Here is a 25256-nt window from a genome sequence, read left to right on the forward strand (position 1 = left end):
AACACGTTAATAAAAAATTAAACTGTTTATGAAATACATCTTTAATTGTAAATATTATTTTGAGACTACAAATTGAAACAAATTCAGATCAATAGTTACATAATACATTGTTACAGCATTAAATGAGTTTCAGATATTCAGTTCCCTTGTTCGGGCCTCTAACGACTGTACGTTACAGTTTTCTATTTTAAGTATGTCTGTGATATAGTAAGCAATCATTATGGTATAAATAAAAGTTTTATCTCTATTGATAATGTGTAATAATGTATTATTCAGTTGTAAGATATCGGCAACACTGAGAGAAAAACTTATGCACTAAAGACTCTGCAAACATATTCCAATAACTTGAGATATCTGCGAAAATAAAGTTCTTAACGGCGTGTTTTCATTCTGTCCAGCACATGTGTAATCATTTGTGAATCCCATTGATCCTGCGCCCTGCATAATATGTGTCCTGTATTCCAAACGAGCAAGTTTACGCCGTTCGACGCGTAATTCTGAAAACCAAGGTTCTCATGAGAACCTAGGTTCTCAGAGAACCTTGGTTTTCAGAGAACCTAGATTCTCATGAGAACCTAGGTTCCATGAGAACCTAGGTTCTCAGAACCAAGGATATGGCAAGCAGTTTGACGCATAATCCCAAGAAACTAGGTTTTTCATTAGAACAGGTTCTCATGAGAACCTAGGTTTTCAGATGAGAACCTCGGTTCTCATGAGAACCTAGGTTTTCAAATGAGAGCCTAGTTTCTCATGAAAACCTAGGTTCTCATTTGAAAACTTGGGTTCTTGAAGCCATGTGCAATCTTCAAGCGAGAACCTAGGTTCTCATTCTTAGAACCTAGGTTCTCATGAGAAACCTAGTTTGTTGGGATTATGCATCGAACCGCTTGCCATATATAATGACAGGTTAAACATGTTATTTACATTGACACAAACTTGCAGTTGTTTGTTTGTATTACAGAAACACTGCTCACACAAAGACAACCAGGACATGTTAAGCTGTCTGAAACAACATTTAGATGAATTGGGACATGATGACCCCTGTAAGAAAATGGTTCTGAAAAGAGCTATGGAAAGCACAAAAGGTCTGATTGCATTTGATACTAGTGTTTATGTTAGAAAAACCAAATTTCTATATTGCTTGGTTTTCCCCTAAGGTGCACATTAAATTCAATTTCAGACATTTTAATTTGTTAAGTGGCCAGTAACACAGCTTACAGTTAGTAATGTACATGCATTTGAAATAACCATGCTTCAGAATTACAAATAGTTGATCACAGTAAGGAAAATCAATATGCATCTTAGTTTCCTCACAAGTAACCTTAATACCTATTTGCATAGTTGTCGATCAGATAGTTTTATAAATATTGCGGTGGAAATAAAAGGTCTACGGACCGATCTTCCTACATACTGACAAAGGCCTAATGTACAGGTGCTGTGCAATGACCCCCCTTGCATTGTCCATTGGTCAGTCTGTGCAATGACTCCCCTTGCACCTGTCCATTGGTCAGTCTGTGCAATGATCTCCCTTGCATTGTCCATTGGTCAGTCTGTGCAATGACCCCCCTTGCAACTGTCCATTGGTCAGTCTGTGCAATGATCCCCCTTGCATTGTCCATTGGTCAGTCTGTGCGATGACCCCCCTTGCACCTGTCCATTGGTCAGTCTGTGCAATGATCCCCCTTGCATTGTCCATTGGTCAGTCTGTGCAATGTTCCCCCATGCATTGTCCATTGGTCAGTCTGTGCAATGATCCCCCTTGCATTGTCCATTGGTCAGTCTGTGCGATGACCCCCCTTGCATTGTCCATTGGTCAGTCTGTGCAATGATCCCCCTTGCATTGTCCATTGGTCAGTCTGTGCAATGACCCCCCTTGCATTGTCCATTGGTCAGTCTGTAGGTAGTTGGGTCTGTAGACCTTTCTTTTCAGTGAGAGAGTGCTAGATAGGTAAAAGGTCAATATAACCAGGACTTTCAAGGTTACATGGACGACTTTGCTGCTAGTGGGGTTGTTGGCCAGTCATGTTTTATAAAGCATGTAATAGTTTGTTCTATGTGGCCTGACAGACAGTTGTGCACTTCCTATATACATATAGCTACATGGACAACAGCACAAAACTGATGATTGGAGCTCATCAAGATTTCACCTTTCGCATTTTTCTCTCACTGCACAGTCAGCAGCTAATTGCATATTTCAAGCATACAAATATAGTCGATTGGTGTATAGCGGATTTTACTGAGTAACGGATAGGTTAAACGTTTTTTGCAAAATACTTATATTTATGTTAAGATTTATAGTTTTCTATTAATTGAATACAAAAAACCTATCATTGTTTAGTTGATTCATGTTTTTGTTGATGTGTGTCAATGTTTACAACTGTTTCTTTTTTCGGAAGCAAAACAAGGTCACGTTATGTACGCAACAATTTTGTGACAACAGGAAAAGTGCAGACGAATGGTTTTTTAATTTTGCAGATTTTGTTTGGTAAACAAAAATGTTCATTGATGCAATATTTTAGTATTATTTGTCCTTTACAAAAGAAAGAATGCTCAGAAATCAAATTGATGCGTACCATATAAAATAAGCATGAAAGCTGCAACTCGGGATTTAGTGAATAACCGACATGTGGTGACCCATATTCAGGAATGTGGGGATTGTCTCAAAATAAATATAAACTCAATTGAAGTTGTCCAATACACATGTGGTTAGCGTGTGGCTATGATATTAATTAGTGAAAACATCAATATTTAATGAAAAATAATCAAATTATAACGAAATATCGATTTCTCTGAAAACATATTTTTCACTATCAAATCTATATATAAAAAAAGGTATTCAACTCAAAATGACCCAAATCTATAGGGTGCATCCCTTTGAACAGCCATTACTTCATCATTTGTGCAGCGATTTCCATGAACGTGGTCTTATTAAACGCAAAAATGAATTTCCTTTCTGGAAATGTACATTATATTGCAATTATTTTTTACAAATGCTGTGTCAAATCCAAGAAATAACACGATACACATGTAATCCGATAAAGACCTAAGCGATCCAGTAATGGCTGAATCAGTGTACCATGAAATTTGCGCTGTAAACAAATAATATTTTTTCGGAAATTTAAAACTGCTGGCATGTTTCAATAGGAAAGACATGTGTCTATCTAGGTTTAATGGTTTAATTACTGAATGCATGGTGTTGACGTTGAAATGAGACTCGAAGTCCTTAGCTATCCGTTATACACCAATCGACTGTATGTGACAATATTGCTACAGTTATTAGACCAATTGTGCAATCTAGTGTATGGTACTTGCATTATAGATTATCGAATGAATCCTAAGTTGGCTAAAGCGTGTAGAAGAGACATTCCGAAGTTCTGCAAAGAAGACTTACAACACCAAAAGGAAGGGGAAGAATTTGAGGGGCAGATTATAAATTGTTTAAAAAAGCAGTTTACCAAAAAGGTGATTAAATGTTCCATATTTGAGCTGTTTTAGCTCACCTGTGCAAAACATGCAATTGTTCAGCTTTTTAAAACGTTTTTTGGCAGTTGTCAAGCATGGGTTAACTTTCATTCAAACAACATATCTTTTTTATACGCCCATTTAAAAAAAGGGACGTATTATATTTTCACTTTGGCTTCAGGCAGGAGGCGTCCACAGCAGTTTCTTCTCTCTAATTCAAATAGTTTTTACCCGTTCTTCTACAAACTTGGTCAGAAGTTGTATCAAGACAAAATCTAGGTCAAGTTCAAATATGGGTCATGCCGGGTCAAAAAGTAGGTCACTTGTGCATTTCAAGCATTAAGCATGGTGTCCGCTCTCTAATTGAAGTAGTTTTCATCCGATAATCGCCAAACTTGGTCAGAAGTTGTATCTAGACAATAATTAGGTCAAGTTCGAATATGGTTCATGCCAGGTCAAAAACTAGGTCACAGGGTCACTTAAACCATTTCAAGCATTTAGCATGGTGTCCGCTCTCTAATTGATGTAGTTTTCATCGATCTTCACCAAATTTGGTCAGAGGGTGTGTTTAGACAATATTTACATGTAGGTCAAGTTCAATTATGGGTCATGCAAGATTAAAAACTAAGTCACGAGGTCACGAGGTCACTTAGTGCATTTCAAGCATTTAGCATGGTATCCGCTCTCTTATTGAAGTAGTTTTCATCAGATCCTCACCAACTTTGGTCAGAAGTTGTGTCTAGATGATATGTAGGTCAAGTTCAAATACGGGTCATGGTAAAGTCATCAAGTTGTCAAAAGCCTTATAACGGGCGTATCTTGTGACAGTTTGGCACTCTTCTTCACTGCTGGAACTTCAAATTAATTATTTGTGTGTGACCCCCTTTTAAAGTTGTTCAAAAGCTGCATTTATATATATATATATATATATATATATATATATATATATATATATATATATATATATATATATATATATATATATATATATATATATATATATATATGTCATAAATGTCAGTAATCAGAGCTAGAAATAGATAAATAAATAAAACTTGAAAAATCTCTGACACCACTAGTGAGGGTAACATCCTATAGTAGTCTTCTACTCAGTGTTTTAAAGTCATGTTCTCAGTGTCAAAATAGACCCTGCCGTGTGGGTAACTTGTTATCCGTGCCATAGGCGGAGGGATATTGTTTTGGCGTTGTCCGTCCGTCTTTCTTTCCGTCTGTCCGTCCGTCCAGAGCCATATCTTGGAAGTGCTTTGGCGGATTTCATTGAAACTTGGTATGAGTATATATATGGATAAGAGGATGATGCACGCCAAATGTCATTGTACACTATCTGTTAATAACGGAGTTATGGCCCTTTGTATATTGAAAAAATGCTTTTTTTGAGTGTCAAATATAACACTTTTGTGTCCAGAAGCATATTGGTGTGGGATATAAATTCAACGAGTTTGCTTGTTAGCTCACCTGAGCGATAGCTCGGGGTGAGCTATTGTGATCACTCAGCGTCCGGCGTCCGTCCGTCCGTCCGTCTGTCTGTAAACAATTTGTAAACATCTTCTTCTACTAAACCATTGAGCCAATTTCAACTAAATTTCATGTAGAGCATCCCTAGGTCATGGGACAAAAGAATTGTTAAAAAAAATTTGATCACATAACCAAGATGGCCGCCATGACCATATATGGTAAAAACCTTAAAAAATCTTCTTGTCAGAAACCGCTCATCAGATTTTCAAAATATTTCACAGGGATGACCTTTGAAGGCTCCCCTTAAAAAGTTGTTCAAAGAAATTTGATTCGTCAAAAGACATGGCCGCAGGAGCTTGTTGAACTTTGCATGTTTATTCGTTTTTGCCTATTTTGTGAAAACTTTCACAAATCTTCCACATTTTTTGTCCGATCCTTTCCAAATTTGCACAGTGTCTTTATATCAATGAGGACGCGAACCCTACAAAAAATGAGCATTATTGGTTTATGAAGTACAGAATTACCTCCCCTTGAATTGAGAAAATGGTGTTTATGCAATAAAGTCCAAATTTTTCATCCAATTCTTTCCAAACTTGTAAGGATTTAGCATGGTTCAAACAAGGGAAACAACTACGGTTTATGCATGTTCTTTTTATTACAGATTTGCCTCCCTTTAATTCATTCAAAATCTCATTTTACAGCAGAGATTCCAAATCTGACCTGTAAATGAGCCCCATAATTACTGCCAGTGCTAGGTTACCTTTTCCCATTTGATCATTCTTAAGTATTGGTCTTGTAATGCTGCTACTGCTTCTGCTACTGCTACTGCTACTACTACTACTACTACTACTACTACTACTTCTACTACTACTTCTACTACTACTTCTACTACTACTACTACTACTACTACTACTACTACTACTTCTACTACTACTACTTCTACTACTACTACTACTACTTCTACTACTACTACTACTACTACTTCTACTAGTACTACTACTACTACTACTACTACTACTACTACTACTACAACTGCTATTACTACTACTACTACTACTACTACTACTACTACTACTACTACTACTACTACTACTACTACTACTACTACTACTACTACTACTACTACTACACCACCACCCACAGTGACAAAAAACGTATTCACACAATGGCTGCTACTACAACTTATAGCCCATATAGGTGGGCATGCATGTTTTACAAACAGCCCTTGTTTCCATGGGATTTTAGCCACAACTGTTCATGTTTATCTCCGACACATATTTTTAGGTCACCTGTCATGAAGTGACACGGTGAGCTTTTGTGATCGTGTGATGTCCGGCGTCCGTTGTGCGTGCCTGCGTGTGTCCGTGCGTACGTCCGTCAACAATTTGTTTGTGTAGACAGTAGAGGTCACAGTTTGCATCCAATCTTGATGAAATTTGGTCAAAATGTTTATCTTGATGAAATCCGGTTTGGGATTGTATTTGGGTCATCTGGGGTCAAAAACAAGGTCACTAGGTCAAATAATAGAACAACCTTATGTAGACAATAGAGGTCACAAGTTTTCATCCAATCTTTATGAAATTTGGTCAGAATGTTTATCTTGATGAAATCTGGGTTGGGATTTTATTTGGGTCATCTGGGGTCCAAAACTAGGTCACTAGGTCAAATAATAAAAAAAACCTTGTGTAGACATTAGAGATCACAGTTTTTATCCAACCTTTATGAAATTTGGTCAGAATTCTTGATGAAATCTGGGTGGGATTGTATTTGGGTCATCTGGGGTAAAAATCTAGGTCAAATAAATAGAAAAACCTTGTGTTGACAATAGAGGTCACAGTTTTCATCCAATATTTATGAACTGTGGTCAGAATGTTTATCTTGATGAAATCTGGATTGGGATTGTATTTGGGTCATCTAGAGTCAGGAACTAGGTCACTAGGTCAAATCATAGAAAAACATTGTGTAGACAATAGAGGTCATAGTTTTCATCTGATCTTAATGAGTCAGGTGAGCGATTCAGGGCCACCATGGCCCTCTTGTTTTACTTAAACATGTATATATATAAATATAATGGCAACTTTACAAATCTCTTCTTAAACAGCAAGGCAGAGAGGTGGTATTTTCTCATTATCTTGGTTTTATGGTCCTCTACCAAGTTTGTTTTAAACATGCCCCTTTGGTTTACTTTATCTATATATTTGGTTACACATGTGTCCCAATTTTTAAAATGAACACTGTTGAATTGATCCCTCTGGACTATACGGCCCAAATGTTTTTTTTAAACCTTTCCCAAACTATAAAGCGATGAGCATAGATATATGTTACTTAGCAACAGGTAGTGGTCCTGTATAAATTTTGCTCCAATTATGCACCTGCAATGAAAACTATAAAAGCCCCAGGGACCACACTGTATATTAAGACTTAAACAGAAATAATGAATGAACATCTCTGAAAATACAAGTGTCAGAGATGATATTTGTTATGTGGCATCATATCTTAGTTTTTTACCACATTAATTCAAATCTTTACTATAAGTGAAATTAGTTTTCTAAATTGTAATTAGTTAAACTGTAGGCCAAATTCCTAGAAGTATTACTCAAGTATCACAATGTGAATCAGTTGGGTGATTCAGGGCCATTATGTGTCTATTGTTTAAATTGTGACCGCCATTGTTATAATTTGTTGTTGCTGAACCTCAGACATAGGCTTACATACCATAACATTCTTATACATCATTATTCGTACTTCAACTCCGGTGGGCCACCCAGGGATATCATGTCCATCTTTTATTATTCCATGGTTGCATTTCTTTCAGGCATTATCCAATGACTGTGCTGATGAAATCCGGCTTGTGATCAAGGAATCTCACATGGACATCAATATGGACCCTGTCTTAATGAGGCAGTGCAGGATCGAGGTGAGCAGTTGTCCCATTAATAGGGCTCAATTGGTGATTGTCGGCACAAGTACTACTTACTAGTACCCAGGTACTCTCAAGTATCCTGCAATGTACCCCAGCTTTGGAAAAGACCCAAAATCACGCAGCCATACTCTATGGTTACCTCTTAGTATTTTTTCCAAACCCTGGGTACATTTTAGAATACTGAAGTACCAAGTACTTTTAAGTAGTACCTGAGCCAACAATGACTGATTGAGCATAAGTAAGGAGAGCAGCTTTGTATTGGGCAAATGTCATCTGATATTAGCTCTGTAAATTTCACAATGAAAACAACTAATTTAGAGGCGTATGCACATGCAACATTACTTTTGTTTCTGTCTGCTCTCTCACACACTATAGAAATAATTGTTCCAGCAGCGACAACATACCCCAATCTTGTGATGATTGAAAAAAAATCCCATTTGTTAAATAGTGCCATAATTTAGAGCCTGTTCACTCCGACGACAGGGCTGCTAGTCTTTTATAAAGTTATGTACTTGATTTTGGAATAATTATTATGCCCCCTTCGAAGAAGAGGGGGTAAATGGTTTTGCACATGTCGGTTGGTCCATCCGTCGGTCGGTAGGTCCGTCCACAAGATGGTTTCCGGATGATAACTCAAGAAAGCTAAGGCCTAGGATCATGGAACTTTATAGGCACATTGATCATGACTGACAGATGACCCCTATTGATTTTCAGGTCACTAGGTCAAAGGTCAAGGTCAGATTAACTCAAAAAAGTAAAATGGTTTCCGGATGATAACTCAAGAATGCTTAGGCCTAGGATCATGAAACTTCAGAGGAACATTGATCATGACTGGCAGATGACCCCTATAAATTTTCAGGGTAACTAGGTCAAAGGTCAAGGTCACAGTAAAAAAACTTATTAAAAAATGGCTGCCACTACAACTGACAGCCCATATTTTGTTATTCCTTGTTATAAGCAAACATTCAACTCTTGTATTCATAAAAATTAAACCATTGTTTAAAAGTCACATGTCAGAATGGCACATTTGTTTTATTGTCAATTAACAACAATAATACTAGAATCATTTTTAGCTCATCTATTTTTTGGAAAAAAAAACTATGAGCTATTGTCATGACCTTGGGGTCGGCGTCGGCGTCCGGTAAAGTTTTGCGTTTAGGTCCACTTTTCCTCATAAAGTATCAATTCTATTGCATTCCAACTTGGTACACTTACTGACTATCATGAGGGGACAAAGTAAGATAACTATGGCGTGCAGTTTGACAGAATTGTGCCTTTTTTATTCTTAGAAAATTGAAAAATTTTGTTAAGTTTTGTGTTTAGGTCCATTATATTCCTTAAGTATCAAAGCTATTGCTTTCATATTTGCAACACTTACTAACCATCATAAGGGGACTATGCAGGCAAAGTAATGTAACTCTGACTGGCATTTGGACAAAATTATGTGCTCTTTTTATACTTAGAAATTTGAAAGTTTGGTTAAGTTTTGTGTTTATGCTAAGTTTACATCTGGCCCGAGGCTAAAAAATCGGGGAGCTCTACGATTAAATGGTATACTCCATGTTCTGTTACGCTTCCTTAGGAAATCAGCACGTTTTGTTGCTACGATCGAGCCCACGATTTGCATCACGTTCTGTTACTTTTTGTTGCGATCAACACGATTGGCTTCAACGCTCCACCACGTTTCGTTACGTCCTGTTAAGATCTCCCACGACAAAACCGCTTTGTTGCGATATCCTGCGATTTGACCTACGATTTGAGATTAGAAAATGAATCGGGGCAATCGTGGTGAAATTTAAGTTTGATTAAAAATCTGTCCCGATGCCCACGATGTCCCCGATTCAACCACGTTCCGTTACGCTCCCCCGACGATCACCCCGATTCGACTCCACGCTCTGTTACGTTCGCCACGATGCTCTGGAATCGGGGACATCGTGGTAATCGTGGCCAGATGTAAATCTAGCATAAGATCCACTTAATTCCTAAAGTATCAAAGCTATTGCTTTCATACTTGCAACACTTACTAACTGTCATAAGGGGACTGTGCAGGCAAAGTTATGTAACTCTGACTGGCATTTTGACAGAATTATGGGCCCTTTATACTTAGAAAATTGAAAATGTTGTTAAGTTTTGTGTTTTGGTCCACTTTATCCCTAAAGTATCATAGATATTGCTTTTATACTTGGAACACTCGCAAACTATCATAAGGGGACTGTAAAGGACAAGTTGCATAACTCCGGTTGTCATTTTTACGGAATTATGGCCCTTTTTAGACTTAGTAACTTTGAATTTATGGTTAAATTTTGTGTTTAGATCCACTTTACTTCTAAAGTATCAAGGCTATTGCTTTCAAACTTCAAATACTTTCATGCTATCATGAGGGTACTGTACCTGGCAAGTTGAATCTTACCTTGACCTTTGAATGACATTGACTCTCAAGGTCAAATTATAAAATTTTGCTAAAATTGCCATAACTTCTTTATTATGCCCCCTTTCGAAGAAGAGGGGGTATATTGCTTTACACATGTCGGTCGGTCGGTCGGTCCGTCCACCAGGTGGTTTCCGGATGATAACTCAAGAATGCTTGGGCCTAGGATCATGAAACTTCATAGGTACATTGATCATGACTCGCAGATGACCCCTATTTATTTTGAGGTCACTAGGTCAAAGGTCAAGGTCACAGTGACCCGAAATAGAAAAATGGTTTTTGGATGATAACTTAAGAACGCATACGTGGCCAACAGGGCGAACTCTGAACAATATAACTGAAGCAACTGGTCTGTAATCCTAAATCTATAACTATCAGTCCAATGAAACATCATCATTTGAGTTAAATAAAGTGGATCAGTAAAAATATTATCAGAATATGAGATTTTTTTTGTATATTTTGTATATTAAATATTGTGTTAATGTTTAATTTTGTTGATTAATATAAATATAAGCAGGACAGGGGAGGTAATACACTATTATATCTTTCATATATACAGGGGAAACAAATGCAATAAGTTTAAATTTCATGTTCAATAAATAGAGGATATTTGTTCAGGTCAGTGTGAGATCATTTGTTATTTTTTTAATTGTCCCTTGACATATTGCTTTTATATTTTGCATACTTGTTTACCAACATCACCCCAACCTATATTTCCCCCCCCAACCTCACCCCCGCCAATTTTTAAACATCTAATAAATTACCACACCCCACATTATACCCCCCTCTCACCCCCCCCTACACCCCCACCCCCCCCAAAAAAAATAATAATTTTTTAAACATCTATAAATTATCACACCTCCACCTCACATTATACCCACTCTCACTCCCCCCTACCCCCCTACCTTCACCCCCCCAAATTATTTTTTTAACATCTAATAAATTACCACACCCCACATTATACCCCCCTCTCAATCCCCCCTACCCCCCCACCCCCCACATTTTTTTTGAAAACATCTTATAAATTACCACACCCCACATTATACCCCCCTCTCACCCACCCTACCCCCCCCCCAACCCCCACCATTTTTTTTAACATCTAATAAATAATTACCACACCCCACATTATACCCCCCTCTCACCCCCACCCCCCTACCCCCCAACCCCCCATTTTTTTTAAACATCTAATAAATTACCACACCCCACATTAAACCCCCTCTTTCTACCCCACCCCCCTACCCCCCAACTACCCCCCCCAAAAAAAATGTTTTTTTTAATCTAATAAATTACCACACCCCACATTATACCCCCCTCTTACTCCCCCTACCCCCCTACCCCCCACCCCCCCCAAAATTTTTTTTTTTAATTTAAACATCTAATAAATTACCACACCCCACATTATACCCCCCTCACTCACCCCTACACCCCCCCCAGTCCCCCCCCCAAAAAAAAATTTTTTTTTTTAAACATCTAATAAATTACCACACCTACATTATACCCCCCCTCTCACCCCCAAACACCCTACCCCCCCCCACCACCCCCGCCCAAAATTTTTTTTTTCAAACATCTAATAAATTACCACACCCCACATTATACCCCCCCTTCTCACTCCCCCCTTCCCCCACCCCCCCCCCCAATTTTTTTTAACATCTAATAAATTACCACACCACACATTATACCCCCCTCTCAGCCCCCTACCCCCCCCCCCCCCCCCCAAAAAAAAAAAAAATCATTTTGTTTTCCTTTTTTTTATTTTTGAAAGATCGTCTAATAAATTATTGAATATGAACAATTTCCCCATGATGGCTTACGTATACTGCCAAGCACTCAAATAGTCGAGCGCGCTGTCCTCTGACAGCTCTTGTTAGGTCAAAGGTCAAGGTTACAGTGACTAGAAATAGTAAAATGGTTTCCGGATGATAACTCAAGAATACTTACACCTATGATCATGAAACTTCATAGGTACATTGATCATGACTAGCAGATGACCCCTATTGATTTTCAGGTCACTAGGTCAAAGGTCAAGGTCACAGTGACTCAAAAGAGTACAATGGTTTCCCGATGAGATCTTACATTAGGTCAAAGGTCACAGTGACAAAAAACGTATTCACACAATTGCTGCCACTACAACTGACAGCCCATATGGGGGACATGCATGTTTTACAAACAGCCCTTGTTTATGATTAGATTTGATTAATACTTTGACAAAACAACTCTTACCTGACATGCCACTATAGACTCCACCCAAACCACCCCCATGCCCCACCCCCCCCCCCGAATTCCCCCCCCCTCCCATCTCCCCTCAATTTTTTTTTAAGATCATCTAATAAGTGACCACCAAACCCTAACACTATACCCCCACCCCCCAACCCCCACCCATACCATCCACCCATTCCACACAAAAATACCCCTCCCCCCCCCAATATTATGTTCGTCCTTTTTTGTTTTGTTTATTTTTTGTTTTCATTTCATAATATATGTATAAACTATCACTTTCCAAAGACAAGTACATGTGATGGTCATTTTTTATGTTAGATTCGTAGCCTGTGCCAAGATGCCCTGGGGGAGCATGATGTAGACAGGGATCAGTTGCTGTTCCAACCCCAAAACACAGACACTAGAGTGAAGACTTGTCTGGAGGAGAAGTTTAAGGACGGGAAGATTGAACTGAAATCAAACTGTGGAATGGTAACATGTCTTTTGTAACTGTGACATAGTGTCATTTCTTGATTTGTAAAGAAAAAAATCTAGTGTCCATGAATTTATAATTGAATCTTATTATTCTTTAGAAGAAAGGTCATTATTTGTACCCTGCATTTGTACCCTGTACCACAACCAACAGAGCTTTGTTTGTGCTGTTTTAATACTGAAGAATGTAGCTATGATAGTTAAAATGAGCAGCTCTCATGGAAGACCTGGTTTAATGCATGTGTGTAAGTATCATCCCAGATTAGACTATGCAGTCTGTACAGGCTAATCAGGGACAACATTTCTCGCTTAAACTGGATCTAAACTCTGATGAGACTCCCTTTTAAGGATAAATTCCATAAAAGCAGAAAGTGTCTCACAGGCTATTATGGGATGACACTCAATAAAAGCAGAAAGTGGCACAGGCTAATATAAGACCACACTACTCACTTGCATTAAGCACCATTTTCCCAGAGTGCCTATCTTTCTATATCATGTTCTTCAATACTGCATCTCACAGGAGATAGCTAGATGGCAGCTTGAGTCACAGATAGATGTGCATATCTTTCTATATCATATTCTTCAATACTGCATCTCACAGAAGATAGCTAGATGGCAGCTGGAGTCACAGATAGATGTGCATATCTTTCTATATTATGTTCTTCAATACTTCATCTCACAGGAGATAGCTAGATGGCAGCTGGAGTCACAGATAGATGTGCATATCTTTCTATATCATGTTCTTCTATACTGCATCTCACAGGAGATAGCTAGATGGAAGCTTGAGTCACAGATAGATGTGCATATCTTTCTATATTATGTTCTTCAATACTGCATCTCACAGAAAATAGCTAGATGGAAGCTGGAGTCACAGATAGATGTGCATATCTTTCTATATCATGTTCTTCTATACTGCATCTCACAGGAGATAGCTAGATGGCAGCTGGAGTCACAGATAGATGTGCATATCTTTCTATATCGTGTTCTTCTATACTGCATCTCACAGGAGATAGCCAGATGGCAGCTGGAAGTACAGATAGATGTGCATATCGATCCTGAGCTGAACCAACTGTGCACGATGGACCTTGTGAAGTGGTGTCGGGAGTACGAGACTGGTCAAGGACAAAGTAGGTCCACGTTCTGTTGACCTTTTTTTAGATGGCAGATAGTTTTCAACTTTTGGGTTATTATATCCCCCATTAAGTGTAGATGTAAAAGACTCTTCTATCAACCCCAGCACTTCAGACATTCATTTTGAACATACTTACCTAATGGCCACCTGAGAATAAGGGTCAATTGCAGAGAACGGTCAGTCTGGATTTTCCCGGACGAAAATCCCTCTACATTACACTTGAGAATAACGATCACTTGTTCATAGCGGCCAACGGCCACTATATTCCACTCCGAAAGTCATGTTTGAATTGAAAACAACGTTCACGCGTTAGTCGGTACTAGTTGCAAAAATTAAAAACACAGCACATCATTTGCCTGTCTATTTTGAGGGTAAAGCATCTGATAGCAGTAATTGCCTTTGATATTATGATAGCGGCCCGCAGCGAGTAAACAAATAATAGAATGTTGAGAAGGTCTGTTTTCCAGGGATTATCATGGGGGTATCTTCAAAAGAAAATATGTCGGAGTTTGTTACACGTTTAAAGTAATTACATGTATCGCTAATTAAATGACCACTAATTAGTACATTGTACTTAAGTATGGATTGGAAAATAACATTTCAGGATCATTCTTTAAAAGAGCTTTCTAGCGTACACAACACTTTTACAAGCAATATGAATAATAAATCACAGATTAACAATGAGTGGTGAATGTAAGTTTCTCACATGAGATGAGCGAGTCAAGTGTTTGAAACTGTTTGAATGTGGACAAAATTTGCGTGTAATAGCAAGTGAGCTCTGTGTTGGACTTACGCAAGTGCAGAGTGTGCTTAAGCATAAGCGAGAAATTATGGAGGAGTAAGAAGCGAATGGAAATGTGAGTTTGAAACGTCCAAATTTTGACACAGAATACAGTGGGTTGAACGATCGGCTCTTTAAGTGGTTCACCGAGGCTACAGCCATTATGATAAATGTTTCTGGACCAATGATTCAAGAAAAAGCAAAGAAGCTTGCTGGTGAATTAGGTCTAAATGATTTTTTGCGTTTTTTTCTTTGAATGAGAACAGTACAGTTACACTGGACTATCGGTTTATGACAGTGAATCCGCTATTTAGACTTGTTCGGTCGTGAAGTCAATGACACGTGACAATCTTTATTTACTGAAAGAACGAGATGCATGAGTAAACAGTTATACTAGCGTTGATAAAGTCATTGATTTAGTTTAACAAAATGAAATTAAATCAATAAGATATTATTCTGTTTTATTCAATTTAAGTTAATTATGTTATTATGCTTAGTTATCGGCAATGAGCCTTTGTTTTACACTGTATGCAAACAACTGGGTTGGGTAACGACGTAGCAATACTACCAACTGGCCAACCATTTAAAAAGTGTGATCCAAAAACAATGGTCACCTGTGGACAACAGCCAATTTGGTCATTTCCCTTGACTGACCGCTGTTCTCAGGTTTGACTGTAGTTGAGAAAGAAGTGTTGGGGTATTTGTACCAGTTGTGAGGAAGCGCTTGTTACATTCGCAGTATTGTTCAGTTTAGGCTTAAACCAATGAAATTCAACAGGCGCAAATCAACTTTCAGCCAGTCTGGAAATGAGACCAAGAATGCCAATTTGTAATTTGAAACTATAAAAAGTTCATATACCTTTGTGTGAGTAAAATAAAAGAAACATGAAGTGTTGACATTCAAAACCAAAGAATGCTGCATTTTTTTTACCTTAATTTTTACTAAGACCTATTTATATCAAGAGATACTAAACTGAAACTTTTGTTCACATTTTACAGCAATGTCTTGCCTATTACAAACACTGGAGGACTACCCTAACAAGTTAAAGCCGGAGTGTAAGAAAGTTCTTGAGAGACGTAAAACTCTCTGGGAGTTGGCAGCCAAGGTTGGTAGATGTGAATTCATTTTGTTCTTAACATAAAATCTGATAAATTGTGGCATTATATATATGAGCAGTTTGATTCAATGCACAATCAGCTGAACTCAGATGGAGTGTATTGGGACATACTGGAAGTCATTTATATTGAGGATGGAAGATCATGAATATAAAGAATATAAAGTTTTTTATTTGCAATGGTACAAATGGAAACAGTTAATTTATTATTATGTTGATGCAACTCTTGAGGCTGTGGTTGAACTTTTGTAGAATTCCTTATTTAAAACATGTTTTATTTGATTTAAAGTTTTGTTTATTGAATATACAAATGAAAAAATGATATAATGGCCCCTTTAAGGTATTCTAAAATTATATTTCATCTGCTACACTTCATCCAGTGGGTAACATTGACCAAGTGCAACCATACTCTAAGGTTTGTTTGTATGTAAAACTTATTTACAACTTCACTTGTTAGGACACAGGACTGTTAATTGGCCGTTTGTGAGTTCTTCTCCCGTCTTGGCTACAAAACATTGGTTATAAAATATTTTCTACAACGATTTTCCCTACCTCTGATTTAAGTAAGGCAGTTGTAGATTGCTGGCTTAATGTATATGAACATATTTCAGGTTATTCATTTTGGTTATTCGAATAGCTTAGCTTACCTTGGAAAAGTGTTATAAGGTTCAGTGACCACATATATATACTTGAATTCCTTTTGTGCATTTTATGTCATCCCAGATTTGCCAGTGCATTCCACACAGCCTTATCAAGGACAACACTTTCCGCCTTAACATAAAATAATCGTGTTTGATCAATTTAAGGTAGCACCAGTGGAGAGCCTATCTGAAGTCCACGAAATGATCATGCAGTCGCCTGCTAGGCATTATTTGCTGGGAGTTCATGTAACCATTCTAGGCATCATATTTGTGCTAGGAATCACTTGCGGTAGAGTGACTAAGCGTGTGACGAAAACTAAAGAGTTCCATGTTTCTGAAGAATGTCATGAGAAGAATGTCCTTGTGAAACGTGAGGTTGTTTTGTAAGTGCTCATGCTTTAAGCATTATAGCAATATTTTTTTTAATTTGAGAACCATATAATTCTTTGCAACAAAAATAACTTTGTAGTCCTTTGTAATTGTTTTCAAAATGCTGTTGCATTAAAACTATGGAATTATATTTTTTTTTAATATATGTGGTATTTTCACTTATTTATCTTCAGCTTGAACATATGTAATTGCTATTATTTGAAATTTGAAGATTTATCTTTGGAATTGTCATTTCTTAAGGTGAACATAACACAATTAATGTTGGGCATTGTTAGCATTTTACATTTATTTGAGAAATCAAATCAGGCATTGTGAAGAGTAACTGTGCTACCAGTCCTTTCTGGTAGATACATATACCTTTGGTGTTTTGTGATAGATATAATTTTTAACATTGCATTTTGCGCTAAGAATCTCTTCGCATCCTTGTAGTAATGGGCAGTGCACATGTATGCATTTGTATGTACGATGCCATTGAATACTGCATATATATGAGCCGCGTTATGAGAAAACAGGGCTTAATGCATGTTTTAAAGTTTCATCCTAGATAAGCCTGTATTGACCTTACAGACAAATCAGGGACAATGCTTTCCTGTATTGACCTTACAGACAAATCAGGGACAATGCTTTCCACTCATATGGAATTTTTTTTAAGAAAGTTTCTTCTAGGCAAAAAGTGTCTTCCTAATTTGCCTGTGCGGACTGCAATGTATGATACTTGTGTTTGTTGTTATTGCTTTGGTTTATGTATATTTATTGAGGGACAATAAATTTTATACCATAACTCTTTAGTGCTCTTTTTGTGGTAAAACACACGAACACTTAATTAAGCATACTCAATCTCATTTTACAAACAAGTAAACAAATAAATTGACTTTTGTACAATTTCTGGAATGCGAATATTAATTAAGGTAGCGCACCTCTAATGATTTCCCGCGATTTATTTTACGATCATTGCCGATCTTCAATGATCGGTTATTTCCGAGAGATGCATTTTATTTTTTTCAAACTTCGAATTTTGATATGTGTTTACCTAATTCATTTAGAATACATCATTTTCACTATAAATATTGACTTTGATCCAATTATCTTCTGAAAAATACGATCTCGCGATTTCTTCAAAGATCGACAAGCCTTTTTACCTGCTTACTTATGGATATCTAATTTTAGGATGTCCTGTAGTAGAGTTGTCGTGGCCGAGTGGTTAAGGCGATGGGCTTGAAATCTTTTGGGATCTTCCCGCGCAGGTTCAAATCCTGCCGACATCGCATTCTTTTTGCGACGCGTTTTATTTCTTTTCTAACATCATTTGATTTAATATAGCACATAAGCTATGTTTATTGTTAAATATGTTGAAAAATGGATGCACATCCTTCAATTTTTAAAATTAAAACAACATTATGGCTAAATTGGGTAATTTACTGCTGAAAATACGAATGATGCATGTTGCATTTTTATTTTTATTTCAAAACGTAAACGGTAAATCTGTCTATTTCTTGGTATTTTTGCTGTATATATTGTTTCTATAAAAAAACTCAGTTTAAAATATAACTTAAATGATCATATTTTGAATTTGATGACACTTTGTTTTTAACCGACCCAATTTTTACCTGGCTGAAATCACTTACATTTCATGGCGCTATTCCATAGATAAAAATTTGTAAAACATAAATGTCTGTATAAGAATACTTATTTCATCTTGTTTAAACTTTAAACACCTTTACTGCATTTGTACACACCAACTGCATGCCCATATTTGGAAATTTGAATGAATTATGGAACTTTTATATACCCCAGGGGTGAAAATAAACTGGAAAAAGGCCGAGCGTGAGGGTGGTTTTGAAAAAAATTGGTATATTTTTTTTAAAAAGCATGGAAAGCCTACCTACAAATTTGCATGTAGTTCAGTGAAATGATGCTGATTATGAAAATAATTTATTAAATTATATTTGGATATGTGCCTATTAGGGGTGCGCTACCTTAAATCGGCCTTTAAACTTTGCCTTTGTATGAGACTGCTATACATGTGACAGTCTTTAGTAAACGTATAGCATTAAGAAAGGACTTATTTGTTTAACAGACTTTTCTTGAAAAAATATTTACATTAAACCAAAGTGTTTGGCCAGATGCCAAGGTTATACCTCCCCGTAAACCTGTGTCTTCTGTAGAAACAATAACATATGGTACACTGTCTATGTCAGAATTACTGAAGTTGATTTAGTTGTGCTTTTATAGGTATAAGCATAATATGTGTTAATCATTCACTGTGGAATTACATTCCATGGATGAAAGGTATAACATATGATATATCTCTTTAAAACGTTTCTGTTTGCGGAATATGTGTCATTACAGTGGAGATTCGTTTTGAAATGTACCCACTAACAAATGGTGTGTGATCTGGAATGCATATCATTTTTTAATATGCTCATGTAAATCATTGTTTTGATTCATGCCTAGAAATAAATGTCAATTGTAGATCAAAATCTAATGTTTGTTGTTGTTAATTAATAGTTTAGCCACGTCATGCGAACATTGATTTTATGCCATATGCGAATGCGCAGGCAGGTATTGAGCTAGGCTAGCCGCATATAGCATAATACCCATTATCATGTAACGTGGCTGAAATTATTTTTAATTTCATTTTGCCAAGTTTTCTTTTATAACCATTAGGTGATCAACTAAAATAAATGTTTAGTTTATAGAATATTTTTTTTGGGAAAATGTTTTAATCTAGTGCTCAATGTGTGCTTAGCACTTATGTCGAATACACATCGTTTACTCAAACATGCTCTTTCTGTCATGGCTGTTGTATTGCTATACATGTTTGCAAGACGAGCAATGGTTTTTATAAACATTTGTTCATTTTTCTAAGCTGCTTTTGTTAAAAAGTCCACATACTTTGTATTAAACCATTCCGGCAAACTTTGGCTTGATTTCATTTTGAATAATTTCTGCAACAATCAAATTGCCTGTTCCAATTATGATGTTTGTTATCAAACATATGCTTACAGTACGGTTATTTCGATTGTTATATATCGATACTGTTGAACATCATATGTAACATTTGATTGGACTTGTGTGCTTTGCAGCATTTGAATGGCAAATAAACTTACAAACACATGTTATTCAATTTGTTTAAATCAACAACGTTGTGCTTGATTTAAATGTGGGAAATGTGATTGTTATCTTGAACACCACTTTATTGCCTATACGATGTTTTTTATGTTGAATGTATAATGTGTATTCATGAACACCATTGAATTGCATATAGTTATAATAATTGTTCAGGAATTGTTTGGGTTTTTTGTTGATTTTTATTTCTAAATTTTATGACGTAAATGTGCTTATTTGCTAACCTATTTAGATTGACTTGGCTATTTTTAATCAAGAAAAAGTATATATATTATGTGTAAACATGAAATTTTTAAAACAAATACAATATAAGAACAATAATCATGGTCGCTACAATAGTACCAGAGGGTTTCCTGAAGTACCATATGGAAAATACAGAATGAATAAACTTCATCATTTGTATGTATATGTGTTGTAATTCATACTTATGTTTGTCTTGTTTGTCTAGTTCATTTGGTGAATCAGATACAGTTTTTTTTTATAACAAACTCTGGTGTGAATATTGGGATCCAATATAATTAAAAAAAAATTAATTTGCATGTGATATATATTGTGTTTGCTTACTGCTTATCAATGCTTTTGTAAAATTCTTTTGTAAACACTGACATTTTTATTTCCAAATAGCAATAATGATTTCTTAATGTGTATTATTTATTTTGGTTAAAAAATTAAATTTTCTGAAAGCTTATATAATAAATTTATATTTATAAGATTTTTTAACATGTTTGTTATTCCCCGCCATAGGCGGAGGGATTTTGTTTTGGCGTTGTCCGTCTTTCCGTCCGTCCGTCCGTCTGGCACTTTTGTGTCCGGAGCCATATCTTGGAAGTGCTTTTGCGGATTTCAATGAAACTTGGTATATATATAAATAAGAGGATGATGCACGCCTAGTGGCATTGTACACCATCTGTTAATAACAGAGTTATGGCCCGTTGTATTTTGGAAAAATGCTTTTTTGTGTCCGGAGCCATATCTTGGAAGTGCTTTGGCGGATTTCATTGAAACTTGGTATGAGTATATATATGAATAAGAGGATGATGCACGCCAAATGGCATTGTACACCATTGGATAATAAAGGAGTTATGGCCCTTTGTATCTTGAAAAAATGCTTTTTTGAGTGTCAAATATAACACTTTTGTGTCCAGAAGCATATTGGCGAGGGATATCATTTCAACGAATTTGCTTGTTAGCTTTATATTGTTATCAAAAACGAAATGCATCGCAATAGCATGAACAATTTATCCAAATAACAGTTTTGCTATTGATTATTAAAAAAATGGTATTGCTCTAACAAGTTGTTTTTATTGTTATTGAATAAACTTGGCACTTGTAAAGATCAATATGCATGAAATAATTTTAAGTTCAACATTTCTGGATTGAATTTATTTATTTAAATATCGTTGATTGATTGAATTTTCATTAATTATTTTTTAATTATTGAAAATAAGAGATTTGAAAGGGTCTCATGGAAAACTAGCCTTTATGCTTGTGGGTAAAGTATCGTCCCAGATTAGCCCGTGACGACTGCTCAAGCTTATCTGAGGTGATACTTAACTCTTATGCATTATGCACGGTGTTCCCAGAGCACTAGCCATTTGTAAGTATACTATTCGTGTTATTAGAAATGTTATTCTTTGGGAGGCATATTAAGTGAGATCATTTGAATCCTGGATGCATACGTTTTGTTCTGTGTTTTATATGATTTTGAAATCTGCCTTGTTTTTGAAAAATATGTATTAAAATAATCAATACTTTTATTACAGGATATTATCTTAATAGAGCATGCCGTGTGTTTGGTCCGTTTATAATCTATTAAGTGCCTTTTAAGAACATGAAGTTGTCAATGTAACTGCTTGAAGTGTTCAGTAAACTTCATAACTGCTAGTTTAAAATGCGTTTCATTAGAATAAGGGGAATTCAACCAAATGATTGCATAAAAACAAAATATCCTCCTGAAGGTATCGTGTCTTGATCGTCTCGGTAAAGTCAAACTTTCAACACAAGTTTTATTCTTAAAAATAACCCAAATTTACCCCAAAAGACTCGTGCAGACAATCAGTATGACTGAGCTTTCATATTAGATAACTAGTGTACGCCGTTTTAAGTCAATGCTCATTGACCATGCATTTGTAATGTATTTTTATACCAAGCAAAACTAGTTTGTTTCAAGGTAATATAATTCTTGGTCTGGGCTTGGTCAGGTCCGTCTTAAAGATAGAATCGGCTGATTTTTAAACGCAAGGCCTGTGCGTGTTTAAATTTCTGGAAAACATATTGCCTATTGACCCAAGAACTAGACACACTAGAAAAACTCAATTCTGTAATGTTGTGTTGTCTTGTTCTGGAGTTTATTGTGCAGTAACTGCATGTACCAGGGGGGGGGGCAGGATCACGTGACTTTTTGGGGTTCCACTTTTTAACTTGAGATTTAACACGACGGTAAGTGGTGCTTTATTACAAATAACTTTTCATAGTTATTTCAACTAGTACATTAAAGAGAGATTTGTTATGATGCTTATGGCATTGTGAAATACATCAGAATTACTATATTAAATAAGCATGTGTTGCTGTTCAAAATTGTCTTATTTACTGCATACGTTGTACACGGTTAATGGCCGGTTATGTTTTACGCAACGTAAAATTTGGTCACCGATTTCAGACGTATTCAAGGATTTATTCTAATACCTTAAGATATCGGCACACACTGCAAGAAAAACTGTCTTTTATGCACCATACGTTTTTGCAAATGTATTTTAATAACTTGAGATATTTGTAAAAATAAAGTTCTTAACGGTGTGATTACATTCTGTCCAGCCCGTGTGTAAACTCATGAAAACCCCGTTAATTCTGCACCCTGTGTACGTGCATGGTCTTTATTGTTGTGTGGGTTGCGGGTATAATATTTGGTGACATGTTTTATTTTTTAGAGAAGTAAAGTTTGGAACAATTTGTTTGTGTGATTGTATTTCACTTTATTTAGTTTATTTTATAAGAAAGCAACTAGATAGGTTTTTGGCGCATTGTGGAATTTTGGCTTTGCATTGAAGCTGTAGTTATTTGATATCAAATTACAGTATTTAAATAAATATGTAAATCCTTTTTAAACCAATGGAGTAAATGCATAACGCTAATGCACACGTGTATTACGTTTTAGTTTCTGTTAGAGTTCGCTTTGCTTTCAAATATATTAAATGTATTAACATTTACATTTTTTATATTTTCTATTGATTAAAAGAAATTCTCAGAAAGATTTTTTTCTCGATATTTGTGTTATTTGAAGAGTTCCATTTCGGTGTTTCAACGGAGGAAACTAAATGTGTTTCGTCCGACCGGCATGTCATTCTGTCTTTAAACTTGATTTTGTAATTTGTTAACAAAATACAAATGAAACGTCGATGACTTTTAGAGTGCAATGCGAGGATTATACACTTCTTTTTTTGTTTAGTTTAGGAAGGGTCACAGTTGCTTTAATATAACAAAACTCAAAACAGGAAGTAAGTAGGTCTTCAAATTTTAGCGAAGTTTCATGTTTACTAAATATGTAAGCTAAATTTTATATATTAAATATTCGTGCTTTAACATTACATTAAATATTTATAGTTATCACTTTTATGAATTAATGTTGGACTAATTTCGACACATGTATTGAAAAGAATAAGGATTAATAGTACTGTGAAACCATTATTATTCGTAAGGCATTAAATTTCGTCTATTTCGTCAGTGGACCGAATGACGAATGTAAGATCTTAACGAATTATTACGTCCAATGTTTAAACAAAATTAAGACTGAATTATGTAATCCACGCATACATACTTCGTATGTTTCGAAGTCATGATAAATCCGTTTTGACTAAAAGGGGTGCACATAACACGGTGTACTTAACTGACACTTGGCATTTCTGTTAAATGCGGATGCAGTTATTCTGCAAAAGGCAATTTTTCGCTCATCAAAACTCATAAAAACGAAGTTTGACATCAAATTCTCCCTCTGTATACTCTAATAATGCTGTGATAACGGAATGTGAATGTAAAGTATTACAGACCTTAAAGGGACCTTTTCACGTTTTGGTAAATTGGCAAAATAAAAAAATGTTTCAGATTCGCAATTGTTCGTTGTAGTTATGATATTCGTGAGTATACTGAACATTTACCGTGCTCTAAAGTATCGAGTTGCTATCTTCAATATTGCAAAAATTATGGCCAATGTTAAAGTTAGACGCAAACGAACAAACCAACAAACAGACATAACAAAAACAATATGTCCCTCAGTATAGACTGGGGGACATAAAAAGTAACCCTCAACTGGGCTCGAACCATTGATCCCTGGAGTAAAAGTCCAACGATAAGACCACTCGGCCATCTGTGCTCATACGATAAGTGATGCATTTTATACTTTATATAAGTAATCCTCGTATAAAGACAACAACAGAACTCTCCAAATTATTCAATCGTTTTGCGTTGCAACGCGTTATAATTTTCAGTTTTTTAAATCGTCAAAAGATGCATATAATGGATATTTTAGAGCATGGTAAATGTTCAGTATAAGGCCAGCATTTTTTAATTATCTGTTTTACGAGAGCGACCGACCCTATTTTTTGACAAATACAAATAAAAATAAAAGTCACTTTCGTTTTTTTTTATTTACATTTCACCCGCCGACCTAGTTTTTTATCCAAAACTAGAAAACAAATGCGCAGATTTCTGAAAGTGTTGTTCAAAATTTGTTTATAATCCGGTTTTTTCGTTGTGCCAATTCGACTTGTAAAGCGTCAGCGATTTTCATTGGCTATTGCACAGTATACCACACGCTATTAGCCAATCGGTGAGTATTTAACAAATGATTTTCATATTGCATTTCCGAAATGGCGGACATTAACATCAACGAGGCAAATGTAGCATATTTTAAAATCAAATTAATTAAAAACGGAGCAGAAACAATTTCAATTAGAAAAGATAATTTTCAGAACACCATTGTTGACATCATGCCCATATTATGTTATACGAAATTCAAAATAATAATGACTTTTGGCAGATGATGCAGAGATGTCACCATCGATAACTTTCTGTGTTTTAATAAGTTTTGGGTAGGTT

The 25256-nt window shown here is 36.0% G+C and overlaps 1 protein-coding gene and 1 non-coding gene across 2 annotated transcripts in view; both read left to right on the top strand.

Moving 5' to 3' along the window:
• Window positions 1–23114, top strand: part of LOC127844333 (Golgi apparatus protein 1-like) — a 56886-nt gene extending 33772 nt beyond the window's left edge. The window contains exons 19-25 of the mRNA XM_052374441.1: window positions 962–1085; window positions 3320–3462; window positions 7754–7855; window positions 12825–12977; window positions 13984–14104; window positions 15890–15996; window positions 16812–23114. Of these exons, the coding sequence (XP_052230401.1) occupies window positions 962–1085; window positions 3320–3462; window positions 7754–7855; window positions 12825–12977; window positions 13984–14104; window positions 15890–15996; window positions 16812–17033 (972 nt within the window). The 3' untranslated portion in view covers window positions 17034–23114. The remainder of the gene's footprint in view (window positions 1–961; window positions 1086–3319; window positions 3463–7753; window positions 7856–12824; window positions 12978–13983; window positions 14105–15889; window positions 15997–16811) is intronic.
• Window positions 18220–18301, top strand: Trnas-uga (transfer RNA serine (anticodon UGA)). The gene has a single exon. It is a non-coding gene; the product is annotated as a tRNA-Ser (tRNA).
• Window positions 23115–25256: the final 2142 nt, after the last annotated feature.

Source organism: Dreissena polymorpha, chromosome 9 (assembly GCF_020536995.1).
Source record: "Dreissena polymorpha isolate Duluth1 chromosome 9, UMN_Dpol_1.0, whole genome shotgun sequence".
Classification (NCBI taxonomy): Eukaryota; Metazoa; Mollusca; class Bivalvia; order Myida; family Dreissenidae; genus Dreissena; species Dreissena polymorpha.